At 37.1% G+C, this 27,608-nt stretch overlaps 2 protein-coding genes across 2 annotated transcripts in view; both read left to right on the top strand.

Annotated features, from left to right (window-relative positions):
- LOC132608233 (uncharacterized) overlaps nt 1–17,175 on the top strand; it is a 34,868-nt gene extending 17,693 nt beyond the window's left edge. Inside the window, exon 2 of the mRNA XM_060322292.1 lies at nt 16,943–17,175. Coding sequence (XP_060178275.1) covers nt 16,943–17,175 — 233 coding nt within the window. The remainder of the gene's footprint in view (nt 1–16,942) is intronic.
- Nucleotides 17,176–17,497: 322 nt separating this feature from the next.
- Nucleotides 17,498–18,019, top strand: LOC132608232 (uncharacterized). Its single transcript, XM_060322291.1, has one exon. The coding sequence runs from the start codon at nt 17,498–17,500 to the stop codon at nt 18,017–18,019; it is 522 nt and encodes a 173-aa protein (XP_060178274.1).
- Nucleotides 18,020–27,608: the final 9,589 nt, after the last annotated feature.

The following is a 27,608-nucleotide window of genomic DNA, read 5'->3' as shown; positions in this document are numbered from 1 at the left end:
TAAATAGTTGGGTCTGAAAGAATTATACTTACAGCCCTTGGTTGAGAAGATGAACTTGTGTCCACTGTTGCAATTGAAATTTCGTGATGAGGGGAACGACGCCCACCGTTCGGCATAAGCTACCTTTGCATCCACGCTGAAGAGTATTTGCATTTTGAAGAAAGTTAACTTTTTGATCACGCCCATAATTTAATACATGCACCGTGTTCATGTTAATTGGACCTGTCTCAACAAAGAAAAATTGTGAGTTTAAAAGAAAATTGGTTGACTTGTGCATGTCGGGGAACTTGGCCCTTGAATTGACTTTTGTCTCGGTCGCGTCCACGTTCTTCGATGTCTCACCATATATCTTGCTTTGCCGGGGAGTTTCAGTTATAAAAAAAATGTATTTTGAAAATAAAAGTAATGAGATTTAGATGACTTTGAAAGGAAATACTTAGTGGCTCTGATATGTAACATGATTAAGAAGACTCGATTTTTGAATTTACTCACATTTTAGAAATATGGATGGACTTTTGTTTAAAACCACTTTTATGCTACTTCTAAAAATTTATCACAGTTTCAGTCTTAGAGATGCTTGATTCTGGACAATTGAAAAATAAGAACTTATAATGAAAGTTTTCGAAAGTGATTTGACCGACTTCGAAATTTGTCCCAGTTTCAAGTCCTGGAAACGCTTGGTTCTAAACGATCGAAAAGTGAGAAAATTGTAATGAAAATTTTGAAAGTGATTTGACCGATTTCAAAAATTTGTCCCAGTTTCAAGATACTAAGACACATGAATTTAAGCGGTGGGAAGACCAAGTCTTGTATAAAAATCCTTATGTATTTTATAGGAACCAAAATGTTTGGACAAACTGAAGATAAAAATTTTAAGATAGAAGGGCCGAACCCGCCTCGGGTTGCCTACGTATCCCAAAGGAATCAGGCCAGACGTAGTTCGTGATGAACATAAAGATTTTTGAGTTTGTTTTGTTTTTTAATAAAGGGGCCGAACCCTATGTGGGTTGCCTACGTATCCAAAAGGAAATCAGGCCATACGTAGTTCCACTCATACAACAAAAACACTGAAATATTTTGAAAAAGTGGCCGAACCCGATGTGGGTTGCCTACGTATCCAAAAGGAAATCAGGCCCTACGTAGTTCCACTCATACAACAAAAACACTGAAATATTTTGAAAAAGTGGCCGAACCCGATGTGGGCTGCCTACGTATCCAACAGGAAGTCAGGCCAAACGTAGTTCCAAATACAACAAAAACACTGAAATATTTTGAAAAAGTGGCCGAACCCGATGTGGGCTACCTACGTATCCAACAGGAAGTCAGGCCAAACGTAGTTCCAAACAAAATGACAGAATCTTAATTTAAAAAGGTCGTAACAAAACATAGAGGCAACATGACAAAAGGAACTAAATGTTCTAGTTGATGCCTCCGGCCTACTACAAAAGGAAATTTAAACTTAAAATACTGAAACTCCCGACGAACCGGGGCTAAGATAGAAGTTCAATTTTGCAACTCAGGTCCTGGCTCAGCAGCCTATAAAGTCAATATTTCAGCAAAGTCTTTGATTATCGCAGCATGATCATTTTCATCTTCCACGAACAGGTTCTTGACTCCCTCCACGATATCATCATAGGCAACTTCAACAATCAGATCTGAAGGTTTTGAGAAAGTTTGATCAATGGTAGGAATAGGTCTTGGCAATGCAATCTCCTTCCTTTTATTCTTTCGTGCTTTCTTCACTTCTTCCTCAGTTGGCTCATATCCCAAACCGAATGTAAATTGTTGCGTAGGGAGAACGACTGGCTCAACCCGCCCATTTAGTGTTTTCCCTAGCCCAAATCCAGGTTGGTACCCATTTCTCACCATTTCTTTTGCAACCATAATTGCGGCACATGATCTTTTGAACTCTTGAGCTTGACATACTTCACTCTCCTTAGTGACATTCACAACCTCCCAAGCGTGGTAAGCTGTTCCGTCGAACCCTCCTTCTGCCTCGACGAATGGGGTGGATTGCTCTAGATAGAAAGACGTGTCTCCTTCTCCGTGTATACATATTTGTTGCTGATCCCATTCGAATTTGACAGTTTGGTGTAAAGTGGATGGTACAGCCCCAGCCAGGTGGATCCACGGTCTACCTAACAGCATGTTGTATGTCGTGGAAATATCAAGTACTTGAAAATCCATAATGAATTCAACAGGGCCAATCAACACTTTCAACTCTATTTCCCCAATAGGGCGCCTTTGAGCCCCATCAAATGCTCGAATATTCATATCACTGGTCTTGAGCTCACTAACATTATATCCGATCTTCTTCAGACTTGCTAATGGACAGATGTTGAGTCCAGAACCCCCATCAATCAATACTTTAGCCACAAACATGTTACGACACTTGACAGTTATATAGAGTGCTTTGTTATGCATACATCCTTCTGGCGGCAGTTCTTCATTATCGAAGCTGATTCGATGGCTGTCAAGTACGCGCTCAATCATCCCAGCTAACGCCTCACTAGTTGTTTCGCTTGGAACATACGCTTCATTCAAGATCTTCAACAATGCATTCCTGTGCATATCTGAACTCAAAAGCAAAGAGAGAATAGGAATTTGAGCATTGGTCTTTTTCAACTGATCCACAACTGAGTACTCACTAGCCTTGATCTTCCTCAAAAATTCTTCTGCTTCGGTTTCAGTCACGACCCTTTTGGGAGGTACATTGGCTTCCTTAACTTGCCCCAATCTAACTAGCTCTTCTGGAGAATAGCATCTTCCAGACCTTGTCATTCCTGATGTCTTAACCTTGTCAGTGATCGTGTCCTTTCCTCGACATTCCATCACAGTTTGTTGATAATTCCATGGTACGGCTTTTGTATCGAGCACTGGTAACTGATTTGGTGCTTGAACTACTTCCACAGGCGTTGATGAAGCTCCTAATATCTCGACAGGCACACAACCCCTTATCACTACAGCCGGAGAAACAACGGCTACAAAATCATGATCCTCCACACGATCCACAGGCACTATAAATTCGGCTGGGTCGTCAACATTTTCATCTATTCCAATCATATTTATCGTGGCCCCATCATGGGTCGGGAGTGGATTGTTAACCACATTTGGTGTTGGTGGTTTGACCGTGATCTGTTAGAATACCACTCCAAGGCTTTTCCACTCAAACTCTGATTGAATAGTTTGACTCTTATCCCTTCATTCTTCCCCACACCAATTAACTTTTCACAATAGACCTTCAAATGGAAGAAAGGGTCCCCGACCCATCAAACTTCTCAAATTTTGGAATCTTGTAACCTGGTGGCAATTCTACCTCAGGAAATGCACATAATTCTTCATATCTTACGCTTTGGTTACTACCAAGTCCACGCAAACTTCTCATGGCATCCTCCAAACTTTTGAGCTTCCATTTATAATTTCATCATTAATTGACCGTGCCTCATTTCAACTTCGACATAATGATCAACATCTGTGCGACATTGTCCCTGGATTTGTGTCATGGGTGGAGCTGTGGTATAAGTATACACCGGCGGAACTTGATGTGTGTCATGTGCTGGCGGTATGAATTGAGCTTTTGAAAGAGTGGTTGTAAATAAAAAGGGAGCATTTTGAGTGAGGTGTTCGGAACGAACTGGTTGAGAAGTGGTGAAATAATTTGCTTGGTTAAATTCGTCCAAATTTGGGAATGGAGGTGGCACAGGCAAAGTCTGACGAACTCCTTGGGATGGAGTCATATGTGGTGGCGTTTGAGAAAATGACCGGTTATGAAGTACCATATGACTTAGTTCGGCAACTCGTCGCTCCAGACGAGCAATGGTCTCCAAATGTGTTTCTGGTTCATTAGAGGATGTGGGATCACTCGTGATTGGTAAACTAAGAGATGGCTCAGATGAAGTGGTTGCATTGATCAAACTTTGCTCCATTTTAGAACGAGTCCTTTTAGTTAACCAGGTGATTAGTGATGAGTCAGAATCTGATTTTTTGGCTTTAGACCGTGTGAAATATGGATGCTCCGCCAGTTCCCTTTTAGCACAAGTCAACCTTTTATTTTGAAAATAAATTTTAAGAAGGAAAAAGATAAAACAAGAAAAAGAAAAGAAAAAGAAAATGAGTCAGTATACGGTAAGGACATATTATTGCATATAAACACATTATTGCACATAATACATCGCGTTTTATAATGCAAGGGACCTCTTTATGCCAGAGGTAGGCCTAACGAATATTGAAGGACAATCATGTCTTTATGTATCATTCCACAACTCCTCCTAAAAGTAATTTGCAAGAATAAAAATTATTACATGCCAATAATACATCTCAAAATCAACCTAAGATATCTAATACTTCAACTTCACTAATTTCCTTCGGTTGTCTTCAACCTCCGGCATTAATTAATGCTCCACGGCAACCTGCAACAAAATGTCAGTTTCCTTGAAATATTTATCTATAGAGTATTAGGTCCACATACTCCACATATTTGTCCTTCAAATAATGCACATAGATAGTGAGTAGTGTCACTTAGAGTCATAGACTCATTTCGACATTTGGTAAGGTTGACTAATGAACTTAATACACCAAGGGTATTAAGCTTCCTAGGTTTAAAATGATGCATGTCCTTACAAGGTTTTGGTTTCGCTCTACCCTAGGTAGACTAAGAATGGTTTTCCTATGACACAAGGCTCTCCCAAGCGGACAACTTGGAAGTGGAAAGTCCGTGGCCGTCGACTGCACCGCCGATCGACTAAATCCACAAGACAAATCCAACTAAAGGGGTAATTTAGTAGTGCACGGGCGCAAACTGCGAAGCCGCTTTAAGTGTGTGAATATGTGTGAATTTCCAGGAGTGGAGGAAATATGAACGGAATGCCAATTTAAGGAAAGCAGTAATATACATATTACATAGAACAAAAAAAATGCATATAAGGAATGGAACAATAATACTTGAAATCATATAAAACTACAATACAGGCAAAATAAAATAAAACAAACAAAATATCTCACAAATTATTTATTAACCTAAGTTGTTATGGTTAGAGCCTAAAGTCCCCAGCGGAGTCGCCAAGCTGTCACACCCCATTTTAACCGGGTTAGAGCGGGGAGTATGACGTATTGGTGATTCCTGTTTATTTGTTTCAAGGAGTCGCCACCTAATTAATTTAATGGTGAATTAGGACACCTAAATATTAACTAAGGTAAAGTTAAAACTAAACCTCCGTTAATGGTCTGCTAACCAGTGTGATTCTAGGTAAGGGCTCTATATTATCCTAAAGGGAAGGTGTTAGGCATCCTTTAGAATCCGTTAACTACGGCTATCCGGCCAAATTTAGGTTAATTAATTAAATTAAATATAGTGCTTAAATTTATAAAATGGCTTAATATGGCTAAAGTTTTTAGAGGAAAATAATATTAACATAAGATTTACAGAAAACATAATAACTTGCCCAAAAGAAGACTTTAGATGCTACATAAAAAATAAGATTTATAACTATTGCTTGAGCTTTAAATGAAAGCAATAAATAATGTTATTTAAAATAATACTTGCAAAGAATATACTAGCTCGCGCAAAAAGAGGATTTTTAAATGCTATTGAAAATAAAAACTTAATCATCATTAAGACTTTATATGAAAATATAATAAATGCTATTCAAGATAAGAGTTGTATGAAATTATAATATTTTTTTGCCTAGAAATAATAGCTTTCGAGAAAAAGAATTTAACAATTTTAAACTTTGAATAAATTATGTTATATGAATATAGCAATATCAAAAGTCTAGACTTATAAATAGGATTCAAAATATATTGTATTAATTATGCTTAAAAATGTGCATGAGCGTTCAACTTGAATGAGTTTCCTATAAAATATATTTGAGTTTATACATATTGAGGGCATCTTGAAACGACAAGATATATAGTAATACTATTTTTTGCGAATTAATCATTTCGAATAAAATATAAATATTAAACGTTATAAATGGTTTTAATGTAAAACGAAGATAATAAGATTTATGAAGTTGATGGTTATTCTTCCTTAACTAACTACCCATTACTGAAAACTAATCCTACTAGTTCGTCTAAGACTTTATCTAAATTGAGAAAATAATACAAAAATAAAGAGTTAGTTGCATAACACAAATTAATATGCACAAAATAGAATAAAGGAAATAAATAATTTAAATGGGCTCAGCCCATTCCGGATCTGCTACGATCTGTTGTTGCTGTCGCTATTGAGCTTAGCCCGGAAATCCCTTTTATTATTGTTGCGGGTATAGGCTGGACACGAGAAAGATTTCGTTGGGCTTTTAGCCCAACATCGAATGCGGAAGAGAAATGAGTCCCTCGGACTCGTACGCGAGGTTCATGCAAAGAAATGAAAGAAAGAGAGATTAGTATATGATCAATAAGGTTAAGCATACAAACATATAAATTCAAAACAACTCCATTGATTATATATGTTATGTATATCCAGGAAGCATTTCACGAACACAACTTCAATATGCATTTACATACAAACTTCAAACTGAAATATACTTGCAACAAACGCACAAAATTTGAGCAAACCAAACTGAAATATAGACAAACAGGAAATGCAAAACACCACATTCAAATAAAGCTGAACAGTCAAGGGGAGGGACATGATGTTTATACGTTGTAGCTGAAAAAACAATGCAACCACATATGTTCGATCTATTCTCATTTATACCACATATGCAACCAGCCCCTCTCCTAATCAGACGACATACAACTAAAGCCTACCACGAACTTAGCACTGTGTAGAGAAAGCAATACTGACTAGGACAGAATCAAAACCCAAACGAAACACTTTACGAATCAGGCCAGTTTCTCAACATGCGAGATCTTATTTTGGACATGTTTAGGTTAACAGGTGACATCTGAGTACTTTAAAGCAACACAAAATCCATACTCAACACAGTCTATAGCAAGCAGTGGCCAAATGAAATATGGTTCCTCTAAAAGCTGCTTAGTCTTAAGGCAGTTTTGACAAAGAACAGGGATAGCAAGATCAGTTAGCCAAACAAAGCGAAGAGAGCCCCATTACAACTAAATATACTAATCCCAGCCGAACCTATATTTGGACTTAAGAAAATATTTGATAATGCTCTATCTATGATGACAAAGAATACTCAAACAACAGCAATTTTCAGCTTGTTAGCGTACTTAAGACATCATTTTGAGACACTGCAACAAGCACTCAAAAGAGATAACACACAACAGACAAAACAAACAGATTTACAGATTGGACTCACATTTAACAGGGCATGAACTAGCTATCTAGAAATAGAGGAAAATATCATAGAAGAAAGGGAAGGTATAACATGACAAGAACAAAACAGCCAGAGTCTCAAATACTAGGCAAAGGTCTTAATTAAATATACCACTAAATTGCAGGTGATTCATCATACGAATTTGGACATAAAGACCAGTTTAGAGTGACATATGCAAACTGGATTGGACTAGGCAAAATCCCCTACATTATTGAAGTTTAAACTAACCATGTTTTCACAAATATAAGTCAATAATTCAATACAGAATCCTGATTCAGTTAACAAAACCAAACAGCATCCCCAGGCGACTTCAATATCAAACAAAATCTATGGACTACACTAATAGCATGGTGATCATACTGATTTCATTTCAACAAATCATAGGTGACTGAAACTAATTAAAACTGAGCACAAACAAGTATCGATGAATCTCCGAGGATTATGCTTACCTGCCTTATTACCATGGCATTATTAAACAAATATTGAACAAAACTTATAGAGGTATTCTTCGTTAATATAATCAGAAGTAAAACAGAAATCAGCCACAGATTCGACTACTAATCATGCCTGGATCAACAACCCTTAAACGAGTTCGAATATCCTACTGACTAATCAATCAGATTTGTATAACAATACGCAATTTAAAACCAAACTAACATGATTAACCCATACTTTTGAATCAATTAAAACCCAGTTGTCGCACCTAATACATGTAATTACACAAACAGAGCCAAGCTCGATAATCAAACCATCATACCAAACCAATTAAATCCGAATTACTATCGACACGCAAACAAACTATTTGAACTGAGCCAATCAACTTTAACTAAGCAGCATATAGAATAGCAACTGAAGGATGCGAAAACAAGTAGAAAAAGGGAATTACCTTCTCCGGGTGCAGCGAAGTGGGTGCGAAGCCTTCGATACACACTCGAACACTTCAAAATTCAATTTACAGGCGTAACAGAGGTTGATAAAAATTGAAATTCTTGCTTGGGGATTTTGGCGACAAAAACGAAGGCCTTTGTTTCTATGGAACTTTTCAGGCTAAAGACTCAAATTTTCAAGGGGTTTGTGCGGCTAAGACCTTGGTTTCTTTGGGGGTTTCCTCCGATGAAAAAGTCCCTCCTTTCAATTAACAGAAAACTCCTATTTATATCCCCCAATTCTGTTTTCGTTTTGTATATAAAAATAAACAAAGAGGGGAGCGTTGGGGAAGTGGGGGTGTCAGACGCGTGAAGATCATGGTATGGTGGAGGCGGCAGAGGTGCGTGGTGCGTCAGAGAACATGGGGAACAGGGGTGTCGGAGAATGGCAGAAGCGTGGGGGGTACAGGTGCGGTGGAGATGGCAAGTGAGGGCGATGGAGGAGAGAGAACGAGTGCGGTGGCGATGGGGTGTGTCAGAGGAAGTGGAAATCACGTGGGGGGTACAGGTGCGGTGGAGATGGTGGAAGGTGGGTGGAGTTAGGGCGATGGCGATGGAGGTGGGTGATGACGAGGTGGGTGGCGACGGAGAGATAGATGGAGACGGCGGAGATGGGAGGCGGAGGGAGGTGCGATGGTGGAGATGACGATGAAAATGGGGAGGGAGACGAGGGAGTTGCGGCGGTGGTATGGAGGAAAGTGATGGGGAAACCCTAAAAGGGTTTCCTTATTCAGCTGAAAAATGAATTGGACCCGGTCCATTTGTGGACCGGGTCAAATTTTAGACTGGGTATTAAAAGAACGGACTAGTAAATTAAACATGGATTATTCTAAAAATTGAGACAAGGGATACGGACTAGTCCTAAAATTACCAAGAGTTAATCGGGCTTTAATTTGGAGTCCGGTAAGTCAAAATGCGGACCGAGTGCAAGAAATAGTTTGGCTTTAAATTTGAATAAGAGACCCATTTAATTAATGAATATAACGAGGGTGACAAAATATTACTTAATACCAAAAAATGTGTGATTATTAGACTCGGGTAATAAGATCATATGGTGTTATGATAGCCGTGTAATAATATATATTATTTTTTCTTTGAAAATCCGCACTAAATAAATACTATTATTTAATTATACAAAGATAAATGCGATGTGTGTGCGTAAGCTGGTAAAAGTACTGGAATGATAAAAATTGTGAATAATAATAATAATTATAATAGTAATAATAATAATAAAATACGGTAAATAATAATAATTGATAGAATAATACAATAGCGGTATTGATAAGAGGCTAATAATTATAGTAAACATAATATATATATTTTTTATTTTTCCCGAAAATATTAGAAGCTTAAAAATAGGTATTTTGGCAGAGAGACGGGACAAAATTGGGTGTCAACACTAGTATCGCGGGGGTTGTTGATGGTGGTATGATGTGTTTCCCAAAGCCATTACCGATGCTGCTTCTTTCTCTTTTTTCTTTCCGTTCCCGAGAGTACCTGTTTGTATGGCCCTACTAGTAGACTGTAAAGCCGCAAGACTTGTTATTCTCCCTGTCTTAATGCCATCTTCAATCATGTCCCCGGCTTTGATCACCTCTGCAAAAGTTTTTCCACCCATTGTCACCAAACGTTCATAGTATTCCGGCTCTAGCGCTTGAATGAAGAAAGTAACCATTTCTGTCTCCTCCATGGGTGGGTGTACTCTAGATGCTTCTTCCCTCCACCGTATAGCATATTCTCGAAATGATTCGGTGAACTTCTTCTTCAACTTTGTAATTGAGATTCTGTCAGGAGCGATCTCAACATGAAACTTGTAGTGATCCACAAAAGCATTTGCCAAATCATCCCAAGTACGCCATTTGGTTGTATCTTGCTTAGAATACCACTCCAAGGCTTTTCCACTCAAACTCTGATTGAATAGTTTGACTCTTATCCCTTCATTCTTCCCCACACCAATCAACTTTTCACAATAGACTTTCAAATGGAAGAAAGGGTTCCCCGACCCATCAAACTTCTCAAATTTTGGAATCTTGTAACCTGGTGGCAATTCTACCTCAGGAAATGCACATAATTCTTCATATCTCACGCTTTGGTTACTACCAAGTCCACGCAAACTTCTCATGGCATCCTCCAAACTTTTGAGCTTTCTATTTATCATTTCATCATTAATTGACCGTGCCTCATTTTCAACTTCGACATAATGATCAACATCTGTGCGACATTGTCCCTGGATTTGTGTCATGGGTGGAGCTGTGGTGTAAGTATATATGGGTGGAACTTGATGCGTATTGGTAACATCATGTGTCGGCGGTATGAACTGAGCTTTTGAAGAGGTGGCTGTAAATAAAAGGGGAGCATTTTGAGTGAGGGGTTCGGAACGAACCGGCTGGGAGGTGGTAAAATAATTTGCTTGGTTAAATTCGTCCAAATTTGGGAATGGAGGTGGCATAGGCAAAGTCTGACGAACCCCATGAGATGGAGTCATATGTGGTGGCGTTTGAGAAAATGACCGGTTGTGAAGTACCATGTGACTTAATTCAGCAACTCGTCGCTCCAAACGAGCAATGATCTCCAAATGTGTTTCTGGTTGATTAGAAGATGTGGGATCACTCGTGATCGGCAAACTAAGAGATGGCTCAGATGAAGTGGTTGCATTGATCAAACTTTGATCCATTTTAGAACGAGTCTTTTTAGTTAACCAGATGATTAGTGATGAGTCAGAGTCTGATTTCTTGGCTCTAGACCGTGTGAAATATGGATGCTCCGCCAGTTCCCCTTTAGCACAAGTCAACCTTTTATTTTGAAAAATAAATTTTAAAAAGAAAAAAGATAAAACAAGAAAAAGAAAAAAAGAAAATGAGTCAGTATACGGTAAGGACATATTATTGCATATAAACACATTATTGCACATAATACATCGCGTTCTATAATGCAAGGGACCTCTTTATGCCAGAGGTAGGCCTAACGAACATTTGAAGGACAAACATGTTTTTTGATGTGTCATTCCATAACTCTTTCTAAAACTAGTTTACAAGAGTAATAAAAATTTATTACATGCCAGTCAATAATACAATTCAAAGTTAATCTAAGATATCTAATACTTCAACTCCACTAATTTCCTTTGGCTGTCTTCAAACCTCCGGCATTAATTTTGGATGCTCCACAACAACCTGCAACAAAAGGTTAGTTTCCTTGAAATATTTATCTATAGAGTATTAGGTCCACATAATCCACATATTTGTCCTCCAAATAATGCGCATAGATAGTGAGTAGTGTCACTTAGAGTCATAGACTCATTTGGACATTTGGTAAGGTTGACTAATGGACTTAATACACCAAGGGTATTAAGCCTCCTAGGTTTAAAATGATGCATGTCCTTACAAGGTTTCGGTTTTCGCTCTACCTAGGTAGACTAAGAATGGTTTTCCTATGACACAAGGCTCCCCCAAGCGGACAACTTGGAAGTGGAAAGTCCGTGGCCGTCGACTGCACCGCCGATCGACTAAATCCACAAGACCAATCCAACTAAAAGGGGTAATTTAGTAGTGCACGGGCGCAAACTGCGAAGCCGCTTTAAGTGTGTGAATATGTGTGAGTTTTCCAGGAGTGGAAGAAATATGAGCGGAATGCCAATTTAAGGAAAGCAATAACATACATATTACATAGAAATGCATATAAAGAATAAAACAATAATAAACATTTAAAAGCATATAAAGCAAAAATACAGGAAAAATAAAGCAAAACAAACAAAACATCCAACAAATTATTTATTAACCTAAGCTGTTATGGTTAAGAACCTAAAATCCCCAGCAGAGTCGCCAAGCTGTCACACCCCATTTTAACCGGGATCGATTTAGGGAGTATGACGTATTGGTGATTCCTGTTTATTTTTGTTTTAAGGAGTCGCCACCTAATTAATTTAACGGTGAATTAGGACACCTAAATATTAACTAAGGGAAAGTTAAAACTAAACCTCAATTAATAGTCTGCTTAACCAGTGTGATTCTAGGTAAGGGCTCTATATTATCCTAAAGGGAAGGGGTTAGGCATCCTTTAGAATCCGTTAACTTACGGTTATCCGACCAAACTTAGGTTAATTAATTGAGAGTAAATAAAATGCTTAAAATTTAGAAAATGATTTTTTAGATATTGCTAAAGTTTTAAAAGAAAATAATGTTAGTTAAAATAAGATTTACAGAAAATATAATAATCAGAGACTTTGAATGCCATTTTAAAAAAAATACGATTTATGAATGTTGTTAAGGTTTTAGACGAAAGTATAATAGTATTGTTTAAAATAATACTCGTAGAAAAACGTAATAACGTGTGTAAAAGAAGATTCTAAAAATTTAAATGGGACTTGAAAATATTGATGAAGCCTTAAATAAAAGATAATATTTAATAAGATTTATAGGAAATGTGATAATTTGCATGAAATAAAACATAAGCATTGTTAAGAAAAAAATGTCATTTGAAGAAGACTTATAAATGTGGCTAAACTTTAAAATAAAATGCTGTTTAATATAAGATTTGTATAAAATATGATAATTTGCCCATAAATAATAGCTTTTGAGAAAAGATTTAGTAATTTTGAACTTTGAATAAATTATATTATATGAATGTAGCAATGTAGAAAATCTAAGCTTATAAATAGGATTCAAAAGGAAGTGAATTTTCTTTCTCCCTTTTTTATTATTTATTATTAATTATGCTTAGCTAAAAATATGCATGATTGATTCAAAACTTGAAGAGTTACTTATAAAAACAATACTTGAGTTTATATTTGCATATTAATGACGTTTTGAAATGTTTAGATAATAGAAAGATAAAACACAATTCTTTTAATTCAAAATATGTAATCATGCTATTTTTTGAGAATCAATTATTCGGAAAATGAATTAGTCGTTAATTGCCTTGAATTATCTACCCATTACTAAACCCACTAATGTCTCCAAGGTTCATCTAAATTAGCAAAATAAAACATTAGACATACAAGTCAAATGTAAAAGATAAAATAGAGGAGAGAGTTAAATGGGATCAGCCCATTTTAAAAGACAACTGCAATCTGTTTGCCATTGGGCTTGGCCCAGAATTCCCTTTTTTTTTTATGCTTGCGGGCCGCTGATGCTATACACATGGGCCAAGGCCCAAATATTTGTTTTCTATTTTTTGCTGCGGACTGGCTGGACGCGGAAAAGATTTCGTTGGGCTTTTAGCCCAACACCGGATATGGAGGAAGACGAGTCACTCGGACTCGTGTGCGATGATCATGCATAAAACGAAAGGAGAAAGATTAGTATATAATCAACGGATGAGGTTAAAACATGTAAAATATAACTCAAAACAAGTCAATACATTGTATATATACTGTGTATATTTTAGTATATCTTATGTACACACAAATCAGCTGCCACACACTTGTCACATACGCCAATCATCCACCACATTTTGTTTCGACAGCAAATAGGTCATATTACTTATTTCTTAGTTTTCAGAAGTAGTTCCCGACATATTAGAGTTAAAGAAATAGAGTATGAGAAAGGGAGGTTCAGGTACAGCCATGCATTCAAGTGTACAACACAGACTCTTAATGAAGCAGTGGTTGACCTCACAGGGGCAATAATAACTTATTCAAGAAAATGCAGCAACCAAGTAACAGCAGTAATGACAGTAGGAAGGCCAAACTGCAGCAATATATATTTTTTTTGATTAGAAGTCCATAACGGCATATTCAAATGTGACTTGATGCCTTATCTTGAACTCATTATAGTCTTAACTCAGAATCCAAAATATATTTTTTCTTTCCTTTAAAATACGCCTGATTCATACGCAGCTTGAAATATAACATATTATATACCAAATCATGATACATAATTCAAAACACACTGGGAAAAGGAACCATGCCTAAAATACTCAAAGGATAAGTGCAAATAGTAGAATCTAGTACTCGACTTCTCAACTGAATTACAGGGAAATGAAAATAACACTGATTTGGCATATTTAACTCGAGTTTTAACTCATGAACACACATCAACTTAAAAGGGCAGCATCGAGCTGAAAATCAAAGACTTATGATATGGGGATTTCAAGGCTAGTACTTCAACATACAATGATTATCTACCTACTTCTCTTACAGATTCATAATCCTCTTTTTTTTTTTTTCGGACAAAGATAGTAAGACAACAACCAAATGCAAGATCTCAACACCTATGACTTGGGGGTATTACGCTTGTGATCTGAATATGGCCTGTTATTTCCTCACACTAGAAATACATAACTCTCAAAAGACTGTTTATTCCTTCTGAACTCAATAGATTTCATATAAAGTAATGCCAAAATGAAGATTTTTCACATTATCGAAGGACTTGCATACAACAAAATGACATTTGTTTCAACCCTAGGGAACTGATTCATCACACTTTATTTGACACAGTTCACATATATACATCATGTTTTCTTTTAGGTTAACAGTTTCATTTTGAACTTGAAACAGGCTCTTGATTCTGGATCTAGGCTTCAACTTGAACATTCAACAAGGAATGCTTAATAAAATATCAATCTTAGTCTTGATAAGACAGTCCTTATTTTAAGCAAATCTTTCAAATGTACTTGAGCATGTTATTACCAGTTCAAGCTTTTTACTTTCGAAACTCATCTTGAACAAACATAACAGCACATTTGTCAAAAAAGAAGAAGAAACAACCAATCTTTAAGCCAATTGAACCTTATGCTTAAACATACACTAACTCATAGATTCTTGGTAAACATCTGATATCCTTTTATGATAGTGGAAGAAACACATAAATTCTTGCTAGTGATATTAACCAGTTCATAAGTTGCATAACTTAATGACTCATACACGACTAATGATGTGGACACAATTATGCAAATTGTAAGCCTTAAAACATGCGAGATTAAGCCATTCAAGTATGCAAATATGCTCCTTGAAGCTGACATAGGCAGATAGCATATCATCCTCAGGGATTAATCTAAATTCAACTAATCACCAGAAACCAAATCTGTACGAAAATTTACCAAATAATATAAACTTAACATAGACAAATGAACAGTAGCTAGCTTGAGATGAACATGCACAATTTGCATTAGATGTGACTAAGATGAGGCATATACACAACTAAGCAATCAATAACTAGTTGAGCTTATCTAATAAATTACGAATTCAGTGCTAAAACGAACATGGTTAAATGAACTTAATCAAGTGAGATGGAGAAAAATTAATGCATACAAATGCGATTAATAGGTCATCTAATCTGAACCAACACCTGATTAGTCCAAATGACATACCCACCAACAATGTAAACTTGAAGCACCGGGTGAATCTAAACTTACCCATAAAGCTAACATACTCACAAAATTAAACTAAACAGGACTGATTATGCTTAATTCAACCAAAATAACTCCAAACGAAACTAAGATACCACTAAGCGAACAAATCAACAAAAACAGTTTAAAACATTCAAACGATTGCTAAAACAATTTAAAAGGAGGAAATTTACCTTCTTCGGGTGCAGCGAAATGGGTGCGGGTCTTCGATTCACACTCGAAACACTTCAAATTTGATGTTGCGAGACTCGGATTTACGGCAATCAACAGAATAGATAAAAATTGTTTGAGTATTTTTTGATCCGATATTCGAACTATCACAACGAACTGCGAATTTGATGTTTTTGAAAAAATAAAAAGGACTTTGGGGTGTTCAAACTTTAATTTCTAGAGGGAATTTCCTGAATCCCCCCAAAAGATCCCCTTTTCTTGACTTGGAAAACGATTATATATAGGGCGAATTTTAGGGTTTCTTGTGACGAAGAGAGAGAGAGGAGCGGGGGGAAACGGAAGAGGAGCGGGGGGAGCAGACGGCGATGGTGGGGTTGGGAGGTGATGAAAAGGAGCGGCGGTGGTGGGGGATGGAGATGATGAAGATGATGAAGATGATGAATGAGAAGAGAGAAAGAGGAAGGGAGCGGCGGAGGAAAAAAATGAGGGGAACCCTTTTTAGGTTTCCCTTATTTTGATGAAAATATATCGGACCCGGTCCATTTGTGGACCGGGTTTTAAAAGGATGGACTAGTGAATTAAAACATGTACTGGTCTAAAAATTGAGATAAAAAACATGGTCTAGTCCAAACAATATTAGGAGTTAATCGGACTTTGATTTGGGGTCCGGTAAGTCAAAAATACGGACTACGTGCACAAAAAATAGTTTGGTTTTTAAATTTAAATAAAGACCTGTTTAAATAACTTGTGTTAAAATATTGCTCAATATGAGATATGCAATCATTAATGCTCAGATATAAAAAAGATGGCGTTGTAATAGCCGTGCAATAATATTTTGAAAATCCACAGTAAAATAAATACTATTATTTAATTACACAAAAAAGATAAATGCGATGCGTGTGCGTAAGCTGGTAAAAAAATACTAAAAAAAATGATAAAATTGTGAATTATAATAATAGTAATAAATAATAATAATAATAATAATAATAATAATAATAATAATAATAATAATAATAATAATAATAATAATAATAATAGTAACTGCAACAGAATAATAAAGTGCCGGTATTGATGAGAAGTTGATAATTTAGTAAAAAATGACTATATATATATATTTTAATTTTTCTAAAAATATTAGAGGCGTAAATAGGTATTTTGGAAGAGAGGCGGGACAAAATTGGGTGTCAACAGTTAGGCTTAGTGATGAGACATTTGAAGGTGGAAAAAAAATGTTTAGAGGATTCTACATATGTTTTGATGCAATGAAGAAGTCATACTTAGCTGGTTGTAGGAAGTGCATTGGTTTGGATGGTTGCTTTTTAAAGGGAATCTCAAAAGGTCAATTACTTGTTGCTGTTTGTAAAGATGGAAACAATCAGATGATGCCACTGGCCTGGGCAGTAGTTGAGGTTGAGAAAAAGCACAATTGGACTGGTTTATCAGAATTTTAAAGGAAAATCTTCAGCTGGGAGATGGGACAGACATGGCTGTTACAACAGATATGCAGAAGGTAAGATTTAAGTGTTGAATTCACTCCATTTCATAACTCTATACCCTAATGTTCTTTTACTTTACTAACTGCCTATTTTTTATTCCTCACAGGGTCTTGAAAGTGTCATAACAGAGCAGCTGCCCAATGTTGAACATAGAATGTGTGCTAGGCATGTTTTAGCCAATTGGTCCCAAAAATACAGAGGCCTTGAGAGGAAGAATTGCTTCTAGAGGTGTGCAAAGTCAACTTTTAAGTCTCAGCTGAATGAGAACTTAGACTCCATGAAACTGTTGGGAGAAGAATGCCTTGATAAGTTGATATACTACAACCCTAAAAGGTGGAGCAAGGTTTACATGAAATATACCACAAAGTGTGACATTATAGACAACAGCATGGCTGAATGTTTCAACTCTTGGATACTGGCTGCAAGGCACAAGACTGTAATAACTATGCTTGAAGAAATAAGAGTCAAAATGATGAAGAGAGTAGGACAGATAAGGGAGTTTTGTGACAGTTGGATTCATGACTTTTCTCTAATGGCATTGAAAGTTCTGACAGAGCATACTGCAAGGTATATGAAATGCAGTATTGAATGGAATTCTGATACAGGATATGAGGTTGTTGAAGGTCATTTTAGACATGTTGTGGATCTGCCTAGACAAACTTGTTCTTGTAGAGCATGGATATTGAAAGGCATCCCATGTCCTCATGCAATTGCTGCTCTTCACCACAAGAGGTTGAACCCAATGGATTACATTTCTCAGTGGTATTCTAGAGATACCTATATGAAGACATATAGCTAATTTATTCAACCAGTTCTGAACTTGAAGATGTGGCCACCATCCACAAATCCTACTGTTATACCACCTGAAGTGAGGAAGATGCCAGGCAGGCCTAAGACTGTTAGGAGGAAAGAGGCAAGTGAATCCAAAAAAACAGGAAAACTGTCCAAAAGGGGGGTTGAAATGACATGCAGTAAGTGTCATACCCCAGGTCATAATAAAAGGAAATGTCTTAGAGATCCTACAACTGCTGGCCCAAGTGCAACTACAAGTGCTGGCCCAAGTTCAGTTGCAAGTGCTGGCCCAAGTGCAACTGCAAGTGCTGGCCCAAGTTCAGTTGCAAGTGCTGGCCCAAGTGCAACTGCAAGTGCTTCTGCTGGCCCAAGTTCAAGTTCTGGCCCAAGAAAGGCACCAGCTCCAACTAGTAGAGGAAGGGGTAGGCCAAAGGGATCAACTGAAAAGGTAAATAATTTCACATTCTTCATGTACAGTTCAGTGCTGAACTAGTTGCTAATATTTTGGTATAATTTGTAGAGTGTTGCTACTAAAAGGCCAGAGATGATTGGAATGAGAGTGTTTCACACACAAAGTGGAGCAACTGTCATCAATGTAAGACTGTTCTATGTTTAACAATTAAATAATATTTTCTGAAATTAAGTACTACTAACAAGTAGTTCTATTCATTTGAGCAGCTTGGATTGCCTAGTGAAAGGGTTCGAAGCATCAAATCTAGTGCAGTTGTCACTGGTAAACTGCAGCACAAAGCAAGTGGTGGTGTGAAATGGCAAGAAAGACAAGATATGACCTCCAGGCAGCTTCAACAAGGAAGGAACAAAAAGCAGAGTCAAACTAGGACTAAAGCTGTACAAATGAGCCAAGGCAGCACCACTGCCTTGTGAATTTGACCATTCTATCTCTACTGACTGTTTTTGGCAGCTGTGACTGCTTTGTGAATTTGTTTATGTAGTTTTTTAAATACTTTGTTTAGGCAGCTGTGACTGCATTTGGTTGGGGTTAACTACAGGCAAAATACAGCAAATCTATATTTTGGGTACAGTTTAAGTTGTGATTTGATGTATTTTGCCTTAACTATATGTAGTGTTTTGGTAGATATGACTGCATTTAAGTTTGTTTTGGGCAGCTGTGACTGCACTTGAATTGGCAGCTGTGACTGCACTTTAATTGGCAGCTGTGACTGCACTTGAATTGGCAGCTGTGACTGCACTTTAACGTTAGTTCTTGTCTATGTAAAGTCACTCTCTTTTGATCAATGGGTATGCAGCTGTGACTGCATTTAACGTTAGTTATTTAGCCTTAATTGTTGGTAATTTTGTTAGCCTTAATTGTTGGCAGTTTTATTAGCCTTAATTGTTGGGTTGAATGGCACTGATTTTGTTCAGTTTTGGTCAAGTCTTGGTACACTTTTTGAAGTCATTGTACTCTGTTATCAGAATTCAAGATTTTGACCATTTCCTTTGGCTTCTTTAAGTGAGGTGGTTGGTGGTTAATGCTTCACCCAAATCTACCTTCTTATTAAATCATACTTCTTCAACTAATTCTCATTGCAACCCCTCAAATAAAAAATGAACACCATCCTAACAACATTTGAGAAGAAGTTAACAAAATCATACGTTGACAAGGATGACTTCATATTTCCTTCCCATACTTTCTAATTCCTTCCAAACCATGACCGTGAAGCGGTTGTTCTTCACAATGCTCACGCCTACTATATGCAATATAAAGTGGGTGCATACAAGCGTCTTTGCCAAGGATGGAAGGCGTTTGTTGATGAAAACGGACTGCAAAGAGGAAATGTTTTGGAATTTCAAGCTTGCGAGGTCAGCGGGCGCATATGCTTCTTCGTTAATAAGAAGGCACCGGAGATCGTAATCATAGAATAGGTCTCTTTATTTCTTTTCATGTTTTATGCCTTCGATTAATGAAAGTTCTTTCAATGTTAAATGAAATGTCGTCACTGTTTTATGCCTTATACTTACTAATTTTGAGAAGCAATTGCACAAGACTAAAAATTGCACAACAACAACATTACAGCCAACATTGCCATTTCATTTCACAAAATGCCAACACTAACAAGTTGTTTACAACACTAACAAGTGCAATGCCGCTAACGACATGCCAAACTACAACAAGAGCTTAGGGCAACTTCATTGAAACACCTCTAAAAAAAAAGTTTTGAAATACAAAACTTACTACTACAATACAAATACACAATAACGAAATCAAAAGAACTTTCTCCCTTTTCTTGGACTTAGCCAACTTACTCTTCCACTTCTTCTCTTTTTCCTTCATCTTCTTAATGTCTTCTCCAAAATTTTCTAGTTGAATTTCTATGTTGTTCATATCAATTTTGCTTTCCACGGAGTTTGTTGACAGAGAAGGCTTGTAATCATCTTTTCCAAAAGACTCCAATGATGCTTCAAGTTCACCAATTCTTCACACCAATTTAGGAATAACAAATTTGGATCTTGGATCAATGTCAGCATCCTTCCAAAGATAAAAATCACATGATCTAGCACCCTAAAATGTAATAAAATGAATTAAAAACAATCAGTCTTTCAACTTTTCAAAGTTCAATATTTCAAAGGCAAATTCACTTCTTCAAAGTTCAATTTTTGAAATAAAATTCACTTACACCATAATATGGACAACTCCAATATCTTCTACCAGGGTTCCTTGGGGTCTAAGAAGTCAACAATGGCAAAAGAAATCCATGTTTGCATCGCACATCCTTCAACTCATGATCATCCTCTTGCTTACAAAACTTACTTAAGCCAATTTTGGCCATTGTATAACAATCTTTAACAGAAAAGAGAACAAAAAAAAATCAACTTAACAAGTGCTCCATACGAAATTAAAGAGTACAGACAAATGCAACCAAAAAAAAAAAAAAAAGAGAAAACGGGCAAAATACAGTAGAACAAGCTAAATAAAGTTGAACTTAGTTACCTTTGATTCAAAAACAACTGGTCTTTTGCTCAAATTTGGGCGTGTTCTTCACCAAATTTAGGAGAGTTGCTGGCCTAGGGTTCTAAACGGGTATGGTAAATGTGGGTGGGTGAAGTAAATGTAGGGTGGGTGAAAATGATTTGAACGGTAATATTAATTAGGTTTTAGCAAGTTATTTTCCATTTTTTAAAAATTATACTGGCCCTTTTTACAGCTCCAACGCGCTAAAAAATGTGGACAATAACGCGCCTGAGTTTTGGTCTGTCGAGGGGTAATTTAATTCAGTTTTACTAAGTTAAGGTGTGCAATAGGTCGTTAGTATAGTTTAGGTGTGATATCGACTTTTCGCGTATAGTTCGCGGGGGGGGGGGGGGGGGGGGGGTTTGATGTAATAAACCTTGATTTAAAGGTCCAATGAGGTTATGTGTGTAATAAGAGTCAGAGGGTTCGCTCGGCTCTAGGTAAGGGTCAGGTGCCCATCACACCCTAGCGAGATTAGGGTGTAACAAAGTGGTACCAGAGCAGGTTGTCCTAGGGGTTGTCTGCAAAGTCGTGTCCAGTAGAGTCTTGTTTATGGTGTGAAGCCGGCCACATTTATAAACAGGAGGCTACAGGGCATCTAGGGATTGTTGACCTTCTTTCTGTCATAGATCGTGCGATAGAGCCAAGTCATATGAAAATAAAATTCCTTATATAAGCCTTACATACGACGGAAGGAGGTAAGTGATGATATGGGAAGTTATAAAAGCGAGTCTTGATATACTTGTTCTGTTATCTGAAATTGGAAGCTCTAGATGGCTGGAATGTGTCATATAGCCGTATGTTCTGCAAGTTATTGTCGATGTTTGCTGCGTGCAGATTTTGAATAGTAAGGATTGCAAAGGAGATTCTGCTAGAATTATTCAAAAAAAATCAGGTCGTTTAGTTAAGTACGCCTAACAGGAAGAAGCGTGGAAAGGAAATATCGGAAATAGACAATAAGTGGGATGTGATATTTTAAAGGAGCTACGGATTTGGGTATGGCGTGAAAAATGATTGTGAGAAATATGATCAGCAGTTCAGAGGATTAAAATGGATAACATCCGAGGTTTAGTAAGAGTAAGGTCTGTTGGAAGATTCAGAAAGCCGACAATCGGTTTTGTTGTAGATTATTATGTAAGGATGGTGAGTGGAAGTCCGAACTGGCTAATAATCGAGTATGCATAAGTAACGGCGACGAAGGTATGTTGGCCACCATCGGGAATCTAGAAGTCCAGGACAGGAAGTAGTCATACACACAGAAGTGAAAAGTGAATATTGGGGATTGAAAAGGGTAAATAGTAATTGTAAAGGGGAGGATGTGTTATGAAAATGTCTCGGAATCTGTAAGACTTTGACTTGCTCCAGATCATGTAATAAAGATCATGCGAGGAAGTGGACGCGATTATATCAGCGTTAATGCACTGAATTTCATCGAAGTTTCGAGGTTAAGCGTGCTAAGGTGGGAGAAATCTTAGGATGGGTGACCCCCTGGGAAGTATGCAAGAAATCCTAAGGATTTAGACACAAGAGTCAAATGAGAAGTTTGAGTAGCCTAAGAGAAACTAGAGTATACGGGATGGTTGGAGACCATAAGAGGCCACATAGGGCGAGACAGGCTAAACTGGAGAAGAGACAAAAAGTGTGTCACAGCTCTGGAATTTGGATAGGCTTGAATAGCGTTTGGAAGTATTTTGTGGGCTAGTTGATAGTAATTATATATATATGAATGCGTATGATATCTCATATGTGATTGTATCGGTGGACATGTGAGTCCCAGCAACCGGCGCTACGATAAAGAAGGCATTAATCAAGTAAGGGTACCGAAGCTCAAGTGACAACAAAAATAAATGGTGCAAGTGTTACAAGGTAAGTTGCTATTATTTTCACTACAGGTTAAGACTGGAAAGGTTATAATACAATAATATTTGAAAAAGAAAGAGAGTGAGTAAATGGAAGACAAAGAGATTAAAATGTCGGAAAAAGGTGAAAGGTAAGAAACCTTAGTGAGTGAAACCCCCGAGAGAAATTACCGGCAAAGTACGAGACTATTTGGATAAAAATTCAAAGGTAGACACGCGAAAAGGATAAAGTATAGTAATATGGTACACAAGAGGAGAGCATTTAGGCGTAGGGCAATTGAAAGTCTCTAACCATAGGAGTAAGGAGGATACCTTAACGAGTTAACGATAGGAACCCGATTACGCACCAAGGAAAAAATAAGGATAATGGGTCGACACGGTCGATTGGGAAATAAATAGTATGGAATAAGAATTCGTGTGAGGTCTGAGAGATTTGATCTTAGAGGAAGTGGAATGAAATGCAAGGAACGTACATAGAAGACCGCTCGGTCATAACATCATAAATATGGTAAAGGTTCGATGAGCGAGGATAAGGAGAGCGTAAGCGGTAAGAATTCTATGCTAAGAGCAGAAGTAATTGGACGCTCGAAAAACGTGGATGCGCAGCTGCGATACGAGCGCATAGTTAAGAAGACTTACGAGTAAGTGAGCTAAATGTGCGAAAGGATTAATATGGATAGAAAGATATGGGAATATTGACAAGAACGATGATATAGGCGCAAGACGAAAGCAAAAAAAAAAAAATATGGTAAGAAGTTTCGATATGTTGTGCATAGAGTTGGAAAGAAAAATGAGGAGTAAAGTATAAACGAGGACTTCACAAAAGGACTGTTGGCATATAAGGAGCCGCTTAAAGGGGGGAGACCATATTATATTAGGATTAAAAGGAATCACAACAATTTCAAGCGCCAGAAAAGGAAATATATTAGCTCGGGGTCAGAGTTCAAAACATATCGGCATATCAAGAGAATACATGAAAGAAGTAGAAACGAATTGATGATAAGTGTACCTTGAGGCCGACATGAAGGGAAAGGATGAAAGATACCTTAAGAGAATGCTTCTTATCAACATGAATTATGATATGTTTATGCCATGATTTGAATTCCTCACATCGGGCAAACTGGCGTCGTACCTAAGTACGCAGCGACGGGTTGTAAAGAGTAATAGAAAGAGCAAGAAAATGGCTACAAGCTAAACAAAGGATGATGGAGGAAATGATAAGATTCAAAGGATATTTCGGACAACAACGACTATGGTAATAAAAGTATTAACAATTGGTAGTCTGGGAATTTTGAAAGAAAGAAAGAACGCGGCGCTTGTGAAGGAAATAAAAGGGTTCATCGGATACTAGAAAACAGTTCATGGACGAAACGAGTGCCAATACAAAAAATCAAAGATAAGTACACTTGTGTCGAGAAATGCAAGGGAAGGAAGTAAAGGGAAAGTTGTAGTAAGAACTCAAACATATTGCGAACCAAGAAGTTAGGTGAACTCGGATCATAAGTCACCATAAGCGCAACTGGACTGCAAAGGATAATGAATGGCAAAGAAACATTACGTACACATGTTTTTGGATAAACATTTAGAATGAAAGATTAAAAGGGATAGTGACAAAAACATAAAGAACGAGGAGTTCGATCATAAAGAAAATAGGGTGAAAGATAAGGAATGAGCTTGAAAAAAAGAATAACTATGAGAGGGACCCTCCCGAAGTATTATGACACCCCATGAGGTCAGTTGAACATTCGAGGACGAATGTTCTAAAGGGGGAGAGGATGTTATAGCCCGTATTTTGTACGTTCGGATAATTCGAGATAGTTGCGAGAAGTTAAGGGCAAGACCATCTTCCAAAAAAATTTTTAATGTACAAGTTGTTTATGAATAGTATTTATAAACATTATTAGTATGTAATTATTAAGAAAGGCTAAGGGTAAAAATGGAAATTCACAAGGTGGTTCATGGAAATATTGTGGAAGGCTAGGGGCAAAACAGGAATTTCGCAAAAGAAGAAAAATTTATTGGAAGTTCATGAAAGGCCATCTTTGGCCGTGTATGTGTGTGTGTGGGTGTGTGGGTCCCACCTCCTTGTTGGACCAATTAATTCAAGCCATGGTTAGAGGCATATGTCCTCATTTCTATGGGTTGAAGCCTTATATATATATATATATATATATATATATATATATATATATATATATATATATATATATATATATATATATATATATATGTTGACACCTAATTTTGTCCCTCCTTATTTAATTTTATTTACTCGGGCTTCTAAATTCATTGATAAGCCAAACACTTTATTTTTACTATAATTAATATCAGTACTTTCATTTTCATTACTTTACTATCAATATTACTAGTATTACTTTATCACAAATTTTAAATGTTCGTCATCGTTTCATTTTCGGGTTTGGAATCGTTAAATTAATTACAAGACGACACTTTGTAAAATCCTTATCTTCTACAAATTAATTATTAATTGTCTTTATATAGCATGTACTGTACTAGCTATTAAATTAGAAGCCTAAAAATAACTAAATAGAGGAGGAAGGATCAAGAATTTTGAGCCAAATTAATGGCCCAAAATACAAATACAATATTATTTCCCTATCAAAATAAACAACCCACATTTTAATATCCAACCCACATTATATCAGCCCACGTTTAAATTAATCAACCAGCCCAAATAATTCCCTACCCGGTCCAATAAATTCACCCGACCCGGCCCATTTACCTTATTCTTCTAAACCTAACCCTAACCCCTTTCCCTCTCTCTTCTTCATTCCCTTCTCCCTCCTCTTATCTCCTCACCGCCGCACCCCTACCCTCTTCTCCCTCCTTCATCTCTCTTTCATCGTCATCTCCACGCCTCACGTTCCCCCCACTTCGTTCTGCCATTTCCACTCTCTATCCCACTCGCTCCCCGCTCCTCACGTTCTCCTGTCCCCCCACGCTTCATCCCTACCACCTCCACTCACTGTTGTTCCCCACTTTCTCTGTCGCCTCCACACTCACCTGTCCCCCACGCCTCTGTCCCCATTCCCAACATCTCTCTCATACGCTCCTCTCTCCTCACTCTATAAAGGGAGAAGGAGATCGAACAGATCGGAAAAAAAAAAAAGAACCCAAGGATCGGGAACCACGAAAATCCCCTACAAAACACAAGTTTTAATCAACAAAAAAATAGCCAACATATTACTCTACTTTCATTTTTTAGTCTGAGACTTTGGTTACTTTGATCGGGTTCGAGTTTTGTCGAGTTCGGGCATAGATTCGACGACTTCGACACCCCAGTTCATTGCACACAAAAAAGGTAAACCCTGATACATTTATTGCTTTTAATCTTTAGTTTCCGCTTTAGTTAGAATTCTGGCTCATTTCTGTTTTCGTTGTAGTAGCTAGGTAGTTTCTTGGTTTTCCTATTATTTCTTTGATGTTTGGGAGCTGCTAGGATAGAATATTAATCGCTGAAATGAATTTGAAAGACGTATACTGTGGTTTGGATGTTTAGACTGAATTTCCAGAATTTAAAACCCATTTAGAGCCGAATATATACATATGGTATACAGTAAGCTGTCAAGGTAAGACGAAGGTATACATTCGATATACATCTGATATACACACCATGGTGTGTATATCTTAGGTATATTATGTATATGATTAAAACAGGCCAGCACTGTCTCTCTTTTATTCAGTTTGTTTAAGTAATATATCCCTGTCATGAATGAAATCTACTTGGGTTAGATACGATAAAATGGTCATATGACATGGCAAGGTTGTTTACTGATTTGATTTGGTCTCCAGTTTACATTCTATGCTCAGTTCTATTAGCACCCTTTTGGCTCATAAACACATAAAGTTCTATGTTAGTCATTTGCTGATAGTTGGTGAATTTAAATTCTGCTCAGTAAGTGTATTGTTAAAATCTGTTGGCATACCTCGTTTACAGAAATTTATTTTCTTAAATAACTCTGTCGTATCTGCTTAATTGAGGCAGTTTGTGCTATATATAGTGGAACTTGTTTGATTAGGGGTGCACAACCCCGAGCCTGTTCAGTTCTCATCATGCTTTAGTATATGTTCGATTAAGCCGGTTCAGTCCTTTCCATTTCTTTTCGGTTCGTTCTCTACCATTATGCCCTACCTATTTTGAAGCCAATAAATGAAAACATGTTATTGCTGTTTTTTTTTCTCTGAGAATCTGCTGATGTTTCCTTTTCTTTAAAGACATATTTTGTTGCTTTCTTGGTTTGTGGTTAGCATTATGAGAGGTCATTGCTGCCTTGCTTAGGACAGGCAGATGCTTTACTCTTGAGTTAAAATGTTGCTGTATGTTTCGATATCACTACTATCATATGGGACTGGCCCTTTACTAATATAATCAGTAACCTAAAAACAATCTTTATCTTGGGGTTTGTATGCCATTGTTGTTAAACCTTGATATTAACCTGCATTTATATTTGCAAGCTCATCCGAACCTAAACTGTGCTTATTGAACTAAATTGTATTTAGCTTGATTTAGCAAATTGAAAAGACCATTTGCTCGTTTCTTCTAATATTCCTGCCCAGTCACAGTTATGCAATAGTGTGTCAAACAGGTTCTGTCCAGTTTGAGTGTGAGTATGCCTTCTAAAACGAGTAGTCTATATAGTTATGTTAAATAATGTTGTTACTTTAATTTATTGCGCTGTTTTGTTTCCTTTATTCTCTATGTTGTTTGGCATGGCTGTTAACATACTCTAGTTTTGTACATT

The sequence above is a fragment of the Lycium barbarum genome, chromosome 8 (assembly GCF_019175385.1).
Source record: "Lycium barbarum isolate Lr01 chromosome 8, ASM1917538v2, whole genome shotgun sequence".
Lineage (NCBI taxonomy): Eukaryota > Viridiplantae > Streptophyta > Magnoliopsida > Solanales > Solanaceae > Lycium > Lycium barbarum.
Note: the sequence above shows the minus strand (reverse complement) of the source record. Positions and strands in the feature narration are given on the sequence as shown.